This window comes from Sphaerodactylus townsendi, linkage group LG07, assembly GCF_021028975.2.
Source record: "Sphaerodactylus townsendi isolate TG3544 linkage group LG07, MPM_Stown_v2.3, whole genome shotgun sequence".
In the NCBI taxonomy this organism is placed as follows: domain Eukaryota; kingdom Metazoa; phylum Chordata; class Lepidosauria; order Squamata; family Sphaerodactylidae; genus Sphaerodactylus; species Sphaerodactylus townsendi.
Window position 1 is genome coordinate 81905909 of NC_059431.1, and position 12073 is coordinate 81917981.

At 40.1% G+C, this 12073-nt stretch overlaps 1 protein-coding gene across 42 annotated transcripts in view; it reads right to left on the bottom strand.

Annotated features, from left to right (window-relative positions):
• PTPRD (protein tyrosine phosphatase receptor type D) overlaps positions 1-12073 on the bottom strand; it is a 1487793-nt gene that overhangs the window by 390448 nt on the left and 1085272 nt on the right. For all 42 annotated transcript variants that reach the window (XM_048502785.1, XM_048502811.1, XM_048502810.1 and 39 more), the window contains one exon: positions 3838-4003. In XM_048502785.1, the coding sequence (XP_048358742.1) occupies positions 3838-3922 (85 nt within the window). In that variant the 5' untranslated portion in view covers positions 3923-4003. The remainder of the gene's footprint in view (positions 1-3837; positions 4004-12073) is intronic.

A 12073-nucleotide genomic window follows, 5' to 3' on the forward strand; every position in this document is an offset into this window, starting at 1 on the left:
CTCTCCCACTCACCTCGTCACCTTCGTCGCTCTACAGGACTGCTGAGACCCTCCCTTGCTGTCCTCCGACCCCTCTCAGGAGGTCGAGGAGGAGGCAGCGTAGGGCGGAAGTCTTAGAGTTCCCGCAGCAAGCTACCATGCCAACGCATCAGGTGAGTGGGAGAGGGACGGGTCTTTTAAAGTGTATTTTTTGCATAATGTGTAGCTCAGCTAATAACCACATGCTTAACCCAACTATTTCAGTGACATCAATAGGACCATTACATCGAGCAAGTAACAACTTTCAAGTATTTAGGACTCTGGTTTAACAACAACCTGTCATGGTCCACTCATCTAAAATATGCACTGGCCCGGGCTCAATCAAGTATTAGCGCCATTAAGAGGTTCTATTACTCCAGGGGCAACCAATATATTCCCCCAGCTCTGCAAGTCTTCCAAGCGAAGGTGAGAGCACAGCTACTCTATGGAGCTCCTATTTGGCTAATTCCGAATAACAGCATTATCAAATCATTCCACTCCAAATTCTTGCACAAATTATTTGGCGTGCCAAACTGCGTCCCATACGCAGTCTTATGTTTAGAATCTGGCCAATATTCTATAGAGGCCACTATTTGGCTAATCATTATAAAATTCTGGTTAAATATTCACTACCGAAGCTCCAGAAACTCATTGACCCAACTTACGTTGAGTGAACTCCACCATTCAAAATGGTGCACAATAGTTACAGCAAAGATCGGGGAACTGGGTTATGACAGTGACTCCTTCAATATGCTAACCTTTACTGAAACTTTTGCCCTCATTAAAGAGAGGCTGTTAGCAATGGACTATCAACAACTGCAGAGCTTGGCAAATAAATTTTGTTCACCAACAAATATGTCAATTCCTTTCACGCAGGGATACCCAGCCTATTATATTACAGCGCTCACAAATCCCATACACAGGAGAGCCTATATGCTGGCTAGATTTAGCATCATGCCATCTCTGCTACATAGAGGAAGACTTAAAGGTCTTCCAAGCAATAAGAGGTTCTGTACCTGTAGCATAGGACAGCTGGATTCTATCCCACACATTCTCCTGAACTGCTTATTATACCAAGAACTCCGATCCAGCCTGCTATCCCAAGCTATAGACCCTATGATTGATTATACTGAATCAGATAAAGTAGTTATGCTTTTAAATTGTCAGGATTTTCATTGTTGCCTTATTTTTTATACTGTCGTGTATATGCCAATAAAGGCTTATTGAATTGAATTGAATTGAATTGACATCAATAGGACACAGATGCTTCTTTGGTTGGACTGTACCCTTACTTTTGGTAGATGATATTTCCTATAATACAGTGACCACCATGATGGTACTATGATGGTTTAAATATTGCTTTATTGTCTTTTATTATTTTACACACACACCCCGACTTTGGTGATGGGCGAGATAAAAGTATACAGATAAATAAATAAAATCAATAAATCTTCTCATGATAAGCAAATATGATGAATTGTACAGGGAAAATCATGGATACTGCATATCATAGCAGAAAACTACAACAATTTGCAAAGAAAGAAACATATACAAGTACCTCATTACAAAACTATAAATCTAAATTTGATAATGACTCTCAATAAAATAGAATTTCTGTCTTAATAAAGGCAAAGGCAAAGCAGACTGCTACAAAATGGATGAACTTCTGTTCACAGATGGAGACACTTTACTAAAGTAAGAGTTTCTTACAACTCTTTTCTTGAACACAGATATAAAACCTAGCAAAGACTTATCTCACTTGCATTTTCAAAGTCACAAAATTTCACTAGAAATATTTTAAGTTAGTTAAAAAAATGTATCTCAATGGCCCCTTCCGCACGGGCGGAATATGGCGCCCTGGGGACAGCAAAAATGCCATCCTCAGGGAGCCGTTCGCACAGGGGGCACAGCTGCTTCGCAGCCGCGCCGCCCTCGTTCCGCCCGACCGGTGCGAAGCCACCGTTTTCCGACCTCGCTTGGGAAGCGAGGTTTTCAGAAAACGGCAGCTTGGAGCCGCTGCCGTGTGAACGGCAGCGGCTCCAAGGCATCCTCCCTCCCCCCATGTCCCGTCGACCTACCTGTCCTGCAGCCCTCCAGCGCGTTGCCGAGGCCTAGGGACATGCCCCCTCTGCCCTGCGACTCCGGAGCGGTCACGCAGGGCAGGGGGGCGTGTCCCCTGGCCTCGGCGACGTGCCGGAGGGCCGCAGGACAGGAAGGTCACCCTGACGCCGCCGCAGCTCTGCGCCGTCGTCCCGGCCGGTTCTGGGACCGTTCATGCAAACGGTCCCAGAGGGGTCAGGTCAGCATGGACTACGCCGACCCGACCCCGTCCGCTTCCATGTGGAAACGGCCAATGTTTCTACTACAATAGTACTTATAGTACAATCCAGACAGTGGAGGTGGCTAGGGACAGTGCAAAAGGGTAACTGGTTTAGTGATCTTCAAAAATCCCAGGTTGAGGGGAATAAAATGGGCAAAACTCTTTTGGGAATCGGACTTTTGCAAAGTCCCATCCCAGAAAGGTTTATATAAACCCACTATATTTGGCCTGTGCAAAACCCACCTGTGTGGTACAAGCATCAAAATCTTGTAGCATCCATTGGTGAAATCAAACTAAATTAATTTATACTCATATGTGAAAGTGCAACCAAGCTCGACCCCTGCTTCATGAAAATGTCAAGAAAAGTAGTAGTCCATGCCAAAGAAAATATGCAAGTAACCAATATCAGCACTTTCTAACATTTATAAACTAGTGTCATGAAGGTGTATTTCTGGTAATACCTTAACAGTCCCTAAGTATCTTTAAATAATTTATATAAGTACTTCATGGAGATATTACCAGGTCATTATAACATTTTCTAAGCGTAATAACAAACAGAAACCTACATTCTGATTTTATATTCCTATTCATATATTCAGTTTTGGAGAAGGGCCAACAGGCTTCCACATAAATTCTTACATAATATTCTGTTTAAAAGCAAACCCACTAGTGCAGAACATTCTCTAAAAAATTAGCACCAAGTGTATAAATATTAAGTGACTCCACCAGAATTGAAATAAACCTGCCTCTCCATAAGTCCATGCAACTGATCCTCCCACTTCCAGCTAACTAGAAAAATGGAAGAGGGCAGCTGGGAGAAAGATCATGTGTAAACAAGGCAGATGCAATGATTTCTTTATTAAACATTATCCTCTAATTAATGTGCAAAGTAATTGACCAACTATAGTACCATATTAAGAGTACTGGACTTAGGACCTAGGTGCTTGTAATACACAAAAGCCTCCACACTTTAAAGCCTGTCCTCAAAGGTGTTAGTTCTGCATGGTTTGCTCAAATACTTCAAGACAGCTGTTCAAAAATAATGCATTAGAACAGCGGCTGCGACAGACACAAAAGACCTGGAATTTTAACTGGTCTCCACATTACATGATTTTTTAGAACCTGAAAAGAAATATTCAAGGAACTGAAAAATACCCAATAAGGGCGAGTGATGTTTGTCTTTTGGCAAGCAAGCTTAGGTTTTGTTTTGGCTATACAATTTTACTAGCACTGGCTCTTTGAATGGCCTGATCACAAGCAAATAAAGAGCAGTAGGAACTCTTTGATGCATAAGAGAAAGAGTATTAATAGTAAGAAACTCAGTAAATAATCCTTTCCAAATATTGGCTGAGAGCCAAGGAGGATCCCACAGAGTCTCAAGATTGAGTCAAAAGGAAGCTTACTCAGAGGCCCTCAGAGTGTGCCAGCTAAAAACAAAACTGTTTATCATAGCTACGGTTATCTTTACAGGGGAAGGAAGCAGAGAGAAAAGAGCTTACTTTCAGCATCAGCACAGAGTAGGAAGCTCAGGAGCACTACTACTGGCCTGGCTATAAGCATCATCTGACAGCTTGGCACCAGCATGCTTTGGAGGCTTCGGTCACTGGCTTAGAAGCCACTGCGAATCTCTCCAATCTGAAATTCCAGATGAAGGTTTTTCAAAGCCTGAGAGAAGAATGAGAGAGAAAAATGTTTAGAACGCTTTTGCTCCAAATACTTTTATATACATGCATATGCATTCCAAAAGACTGAGATTAACCTATTAAACCTAGGGCTGCACATTTCAATAGTAATTACAAAAAGGTCTAAACCAGTAAGCATCCTTTTCTACCAAGACATTTTGTAGCCCACCCTGTGATCAACAGCTCCCATGTGCTGAAACATGTTTTCCTTTTATAATATCACATCAAGAGAAGGATCTGTCATTCCTAAAGTTCTTTTCTAACACTTCAAGTAGAATAAGCCATGAAGATAATCTTATAAAGGGGTTAGAGGTCAAAACCTTGCTTACAAGCAGCATACTGGAAGCTACGTTATTTGCATAAGTTAAGAATAAGAGCTAACTCAACTTTCCTTGCTAAGGGGAAATTAGCAAGGCTAGAATATTATTAAGAGACAAGTCTTACCTCATTCTGCACCCTAAATACTTCTCTACCCCACCCACCCAAACTTATTTTTTGATTTAGAGCATTGCACCAACTACATAATTCAAAGAATAAAGACACTTTAAATTTGTACTGTTGAGTACTAATGCATAATACAGTATGAACATCTGCATTTAAGAAATAACCAAATTTACTCTGCTATAAATTACAATATACAAAATACATCTCCTCCAATAAGAAATTCCAGTGGTATCTCAAAACAGACCATGTCAATAAGATAAACTACAATTTAATTGCTCTTTTTCTAACCAGTAGTAAAAGATATAATTTGGTAGGTCAATACCTTATTTTTTAAAAATATCATTATGGATCAGTGGCTTCAGTGCAGATGAAAATGGCAGAGTGAAAAAACCCACGCTTTTTATTCTACGAAAGAGCTCTTAATAGACGTGTAGGTAGTATTTTAAAAAACTCTTTACACCACGGAATACTACTAAAAATCTATTTGAGGTAAGATTTTTCTTAAAAGCAACTTACAAAAATATACCTTCATAAAACTACAATTCTTGATTTCATTGCTGCCTCCAGAAACATAAACCTAAGAAGTTTTCTCAGGCAGCATAATGAAAACACCAGCTCTTTGCTTTCACTGCTACCATCTTCATGCCAGCATTTCAAATGACAGCAAAGTCCATGAGACATCATTCCTATCGTACTCAGTCTGTGTCTGTGCAAGCATATCAGAGTCAACTGCTGCAATAATGACTCCAATGCTATCATAGAAGATGGAAAATGCATCAAATGCACTTTCAAAGACAAAGCAATTTTGGTTTTTGTGTGTACTGGTCAGACAGAGTAATCACAAAGGCTAGAACTATTTCCACATACATGGCATTGTGGCAAAAAAAAAATCTAGATATCATCAGTAAGCAAGTTGAACCTTTGTAGGATGTACTTACAAATTAATGAGCAAATAAATGGTTTAGCAGAGTAATGAAGAAGAAAATTGCGAGTGGCATCAAAGACCTTTGAAATGAAGATGAAAATAATAGAACTAAAAAGAGATGTATTTAATATAACCATCTGAAAGCCTTCAGTTTCTTGCTTCTCCATTGCATTTTCATCTACTTGGCTTAGTCTCAACACTAGTCAACAGTCGAGTTAACTCACTGAAATGAATTCCCATATGCAAATGTGTGAAAGCCATCTTCCTCTGACACGCTTTACTAAGAAGCAAATCTTTCAGACTGACTGTGCTTAGAAGGAGCATGCTTGGAACAAGTCAAACATATCTCCCTTTCAATACTTTTAGTAAGACAATGAACAAAAAGCAACATCAGAAAATGGTACACACAGTAGAAAGTGCGATAATTAATTCTGCAGATATCTGAACACCACTGCTCTATTCTCTCTATTTGCAAACATAAACAATAGAGATTGTAATCCTGTGTAGTTTTAATCAGAATTCTACTCAGGACTACCAAATGGAGGTTACTCTCAGGAAAATATTCTTAGTATTGCACCTAAAGTGTTGTAAAGTCTCTGATATTGTATTCCAAGTGACACTTATTACTGTTCACATCATGTAAGCTGCAGTCTTTGTCTGCTGCTTTCCTCTATATGCATTCAGAGAGTAACTTGACTTCAACTAACCAGAAAAACATCCTATATGTTTCCCTGGTGACTCTTGGCCTTAAACAAAAAACTTCTTTAGATGCTTGTGCCTACAGGAGACTTTTAGTATTTTCAGACAGTGAAAACACAGGCAACTAAAATGGAAAAATGCTTTAAAAAAAACTGTTAGTGAAGTCATGCAGATGATAGTAACCGGTACCTTTTCCACACGAGTCATTTACAATGTATCTTGTCACCAAATGTTACCAAATGTTTTTTTCTTTGACTTATGTACATTTTTTCCTCCTTCGGTTCCAAAAGCATTTGCTCTTCATTTCCCAAAAACCACAATATTTTTTGGATCTTTTTCTGAGCCAGCTTTCCCTCAGCATGCAATCATGTTGAGACGGTCTTTATTTCTCCTCCCCACCAAACACCTGGCATTAATCCATGCTCCTTGTCACCCAGCCTACCCTTCAGCCATTTTCTCCTCCTCCTCTTCTGTTTTCAAAAGAAATTTTATTTTTTTTCTCTTGGTCATACTGGGCTAATGGGGTAATGTTCAGATGTACAAAGTAGCAGAGTTGGTTGGATCAGCTTTGTCAATTTCATATCATAAGAACATAAGAACATAAGAACATAAGAACAAGCCAGCTGGATCAGACCAGAGTCCATCTAGTCCAGCTCTCTGCTACTCGCAGTGGCCCACCAGGTGCCTTTGGGAGCTCGCATGCAGGATGTGAGAGCAATGGCCTTCTGCGGCTTTTGCTCCCGAGCACCTGGTCTGTTAAGGCATTTGCAATCTCAGATCAAAGAGGATCAAGATTGGTAGCCATAAACTGACTTATCCTCCATAAATCTATCTAAGCCCCTTTTAAAGCTATCCAGGTTAGTGGCCATCACCACCTCCTGTGGCAGCATATTCCAAACACCAATCACACGTTGCGTGAAGAAGTGTTTCCTTTTATTAGTCCTAATTCTTCCCCCCAGCATTTTCAATGTATGCCCCCTGGTTCTAGTATTGTGAGAAAGAGAGAAAAATTTATCTCTGTCAACATTTTCTATCCCATGCATAATTTTATAGACTTCAATCATATCCCCCCTCAGAAATCTCCTCTCCAAACTAAAGAGTCCCAAACGCTGCAGATTGAGGCAAATATCAAACTAGCAATGCAACATTAGAGCAGAGAACTATTTTGAACAGGGGGCAATTGCATTCTCTATAGAATGCTGAGTCATTGGAGAAATTGAAAAGAACACTAGAATAGCTGAATGAAATCAGGGACTGCTGCTAATGGGGACATGGGGTATCACATGTCCCTGGGTGCACGCAATTTGATCACATGTGTGGCACCAAGCACTGATCAGGTCCTTGTGGGTCCTGGCTGGAGCCCAACAGGTGGGCACCACAGCCGCAGGCCAGCTCCTGCACTCCCCAATCTCCCTGCTGACAGGGAGGCTGGCTGCAGCCACAGCTCAGTGGTGGGTAGCTCAGGTAGGTGCCAGGGCCACAGTCGACCTCCCTGTCAGCAGGGAGGCCGGGGAGGTATGAGTCAGACTCAGGTGCCCATCTGAGCTGTGAGCTGCAGCCACAGGCTGGCTTTCGGGCAGGAGATGGCCTGCAGCCACAGCTAACCAGACTCCCAGCCCAGCTGCACCTCTAGCCCACTGGGTGCCCATTGGACAATTCCTGCCAGGCTGCTCCTTCAGCCAGCAGAGCCCCCACGTCTGCCAGAGCCGCTTGCTGGCTACCACCTGGAACGCCTCGGCTCGGCCATACCAGACCTGGCCCCGGCAGACTGCCCAGGACCACCACCACCAGAGCAGCCACCAGCTAAGTGGGGTGTGGCAAGGGGCACCCAGAGTCATTTTCCCCTGGTACACCTTTGCTAATGACCAAATTAGTGAACCAATGACCAAATTAGTCATTCATCTGGAAAAAAATGTGGCTCTTTGTATGGGCTGCATGTTTCGCTCCTTCAGGTAATGGTGCCTGCTCTAGGAGTTCTTTTGACTTTGTTTTGGGATGGTAGTTTTCAATAGTAGAATTGGACGCTGAGACATTTTGAATTGTCACTTCAAAATGTAAATTGCTAGACTGCCCATACAAAAGAAAATAAAAGGGGGTTGGCTGTTCTTCTGCATCTGGATGACATCCCACTTCCATCAGGAACACTATATTTTCATCAGTAGTATGTGGAAATAAATGCAACTGAAGAGGCAAGAGGGGAAAAACCCCAAAAGGGGAAAGTAGGTACATACATAAAACCTTTATTAGGCATAAAACGAATATAACAACCAGCATTATCCAGACAGATGTTCCATATATAAAACCACCACAGGTATTATTCCAAGGTTCCTAAAAGGAACCTAGCTACAGAATTTAAAATCACAGAAGAAGAGTTGTTTAGTAGGAATGCCACCTTCCCAGCAACAGAGTATTCCTTAAACTTAGCAGGAAGGAAGGTCAAAAGCCTGGTCCTAGCTTCCTCGTATTTGGGGCAGTTGAGCATTATATGTTCCATGGGGAAAGTAGGTGTGTAGAATGATTTCACACAAAACATTTCCAAGTCACAAGATCTGATCAAAATTAAAATCTGTGGTAAGCTGTGTATGAGGCAGTCGTATTTTGCTATGTGCTAATACGTTTTTGCTATTTGCTATTTGCTATTTTGTTAAGAAATGCTAATATTGTTGATATGCTATGTTTAATGGTATTTGATGATTGATAACTGGGACTATGGTTTTGGAGTTGTTGTTGCTGTTTATATTTATTTATTGTTCATATTTGCTGTTTGCTGTTCATATTAATTGGTCTGTTATTCTGTTTTGTTGGTTGTTAGCCGCTCTGAGCCCCACGGGGGAGAGTGGGGTACAAGTCCAATAAATGAAATAAAATGAAACAAGGTGAGATATGCTATGAAGCTACTTCACATAAACTCTGTTTTGGTTCTGACCTACAACATCTATGAACCTCACTCACCAAAGAACAAAGAATGGTGCGAAATGGGGTAGTATGAATTTCTTTTGGATAGGTTTATGTTAAATCCAAATTTTCTAATGTTTTGCTGTATCTCCAGATCCACTATGTATACTACAGAGTTGCTTTTTTCACAAACTTCTAGGAGCAAAAAGCTAATCTATTGTGACATGCTTTAAAAAAAATTCTCTCAAGCAACAGCATGGCAATTAAAGTCTTGATTCACACTGCCTGTGTAGCAATCCCGTACTGATATAAACGAGATGTTATACAACTTAGGGAACAAAGACTATTTGGATTTGTGAGGCAAATAAATATTTCTTCTATAGGAAGCGTTGCTGGAAAGTGAAAACAGGACTGCATTGTTTGCACTTTATTTATTTCATTGATTGATGTTCCCACTGCATGAATATCTGCTTCAGGACATCACTGAAATTCAGTTTTCATGAAGCACTGCAACACAATATTTAAATCACCCCAATAGCCTGTCATTTTCAAACCTTTTTCAAACTCTCAAAAAACCAACCTTTTTTTCTGAACACAACAGTCCCCAACTAATATTCACTCTTGAAGTAGTCAAACTGAAAGGTAATTTCTATAGTATTCCATTATATAACTACTTACTTAAAGAGTTTAGTACACTAATGAAAATTTTCTGCTGAATATATGTATATGCTTTATTTTAAAAACTCTTTCATACTTGCTGCATACATTTAGAATCATTCAAAGAAAAAACTTGAGATTTTGTGTTAGGACAAACATCAGAATGCATTGGCTGGACAGTGATATGGCATCCAAAGAAGGTCAAGTATAGCAGAATGTCCACTAATTAATGGGGTTGGGGGGTTGGGGTCATACATAAAGGAAGCTATACCTCTCTCCATAAGAGCATCTTTGCATTAAAATTACAAGATATGTTCCTCAGACTTATATAAACCAATAAGAGAAGCAGTACAGACGATCTGGCTAGTACAAATTAGCAATGAATCAATGTGGCATTGCAACGAGAACCACTAACTCAAATTACCTGGTCCTTTACACTGGAGATGCCACAAATTGAACCTTGAAAACTTCTACTGCCAAGCATATTGAGTCACAGCACCTCTCCATAATGCACAATAAAGAATACATGGGGAAGTGTGGGTTAGACTTCCCACACATTGTTCACACAAACGTCACTCCAACTAGCTCCTATGCACCATTCTTTGAATAGTACCTCTCTTTGCCACATGTCAAACAGGGAGAACATAAATACCATTTCAGAAATTAGAAGGCAGTAGTGGGGAGATTATTTGATATACTTAGGGATCACATTTTTATTTAAGGTCAAACTATACAAAAGCTGCACATTCAAACAATGTTGTAATTAGTTTTTCTCTCTAGCAATTCTACTAATATATGCCAGTCGCACACATGGTATTTTTTAAATGAAAGAATTTGTGCCTTTAGCAAGTATACCTCATACACAGAGCCATTTAACTGTTTATCATGGTGGCCTTGCAGAGTTTAGAATGAGTTGATTAGATATACAGATACAAATATATCCTTATAGACAAAGAATAGAATAATATGAAAAATGAAGAGGGGCACTCCCAGTCATCTCTTTCAATGGTGAAAGTGGGGTGCTGCGACTTAGGGCTCAATTTGTGCACAGCATTTATGTTAAAAAATCTCTTTGCCTTCTTTTATAATTGTATTGTTCTAGTGAAGAAACAACACATAGTTTTTTGTGGGGGAGAGTATCAATAATATACTAAGCTCATGCATGCCAGTCCATGTCTACTTCTGGGGCTGTTTTGTAAACAGATTTCATGCTCAACTGCTGACCAAGGAGGAACATCAATAACTGCTGAGGCCCTGTCAGAGAGGTGGAGAAAATTTGTACAGTCCAATGGTCACAAATGACTCGGCCCACCCCTAATGCAGGAACACCATCGGGCAAACGAAATAAAAGGCAATCAGGATAGAAAATGATAGAACACATTAGTCAAGCACGGAATTATTTTCTATTACAAGAAGAATATAGGATTTTGAATTGTTTCTCTGCTGACAAATTTTAAGTGCTTCCAAAAAGAGAACTAATATACTCTTGGAACAACAACCACAGCTGCCTGGAGTCTGGATATGACACATTTCTTTAACAAACTGACAGCATGAAGTACTTGAAGTCTTTCTGCTATAAAAGTTTCTCTTTCACTCATCTAACTTGTACTTGCTTGCTGTATCTGGACTGCAGAATGCATTTGACACAACCACAAATTCTGATTTCTTTCCTTTGATCTAAAATAGTTTATTAATGAAAGTTATAACATGTCACCAATGTCAACATATTGTATATCTATGGAACTCTTCCAAGTTCCTCAAGTCACAAGATTAAATATATTAATGAGCATTTAAATTAGGCAAAATAATAAGATACCCTCTTTATATTTCCATAATTTTACTTAACCAATTATAACCACACTTTGATTATGGTAGCCTCCTGTTAATCCAAACTGAATGCTGCACCAGTGTTGAACACTATAGTAGGTTAAATCCACACAATTAAGATTCTCTATTTTGCATCCATTGCTGCAGAGAATTAAGAGGTATTTGCACGGGCAACTAAGCTCACATATGCAAGTATTCTGCACACTTTCCTCTAATAGCCACATTTCCCCTGTTTGTTTGTTTTTACCCCCTCCTGGACTTTTAGTAAACTTTTATTTTCATTTTTTTAATGGCTGTTGCTATTACCAACATTCAAGGCCCTGTGGTTGTGTGTTTCGTAAAATAGTGACTAATAGAAGAGAAATGGTGCCAGTAGGGGCAGGATCACTACCAATCCAAGGTTTTTAATGGCAGGATCCTGAAAATGAATGCTTTCCTAGTCTAAACATCATAATAAGGCATTTGGACTGCATTCTTCCTAAAAAGATCAGAAAGAGCAGATTTGGGAAAAATTATACTGATGACAGGGAAAGGACAACTGGAGCAGGATTAGAGCATTGGTTCTCAACCTGGGGGTCGGGACCCCTTTGGGGGTCGACCCTTTCA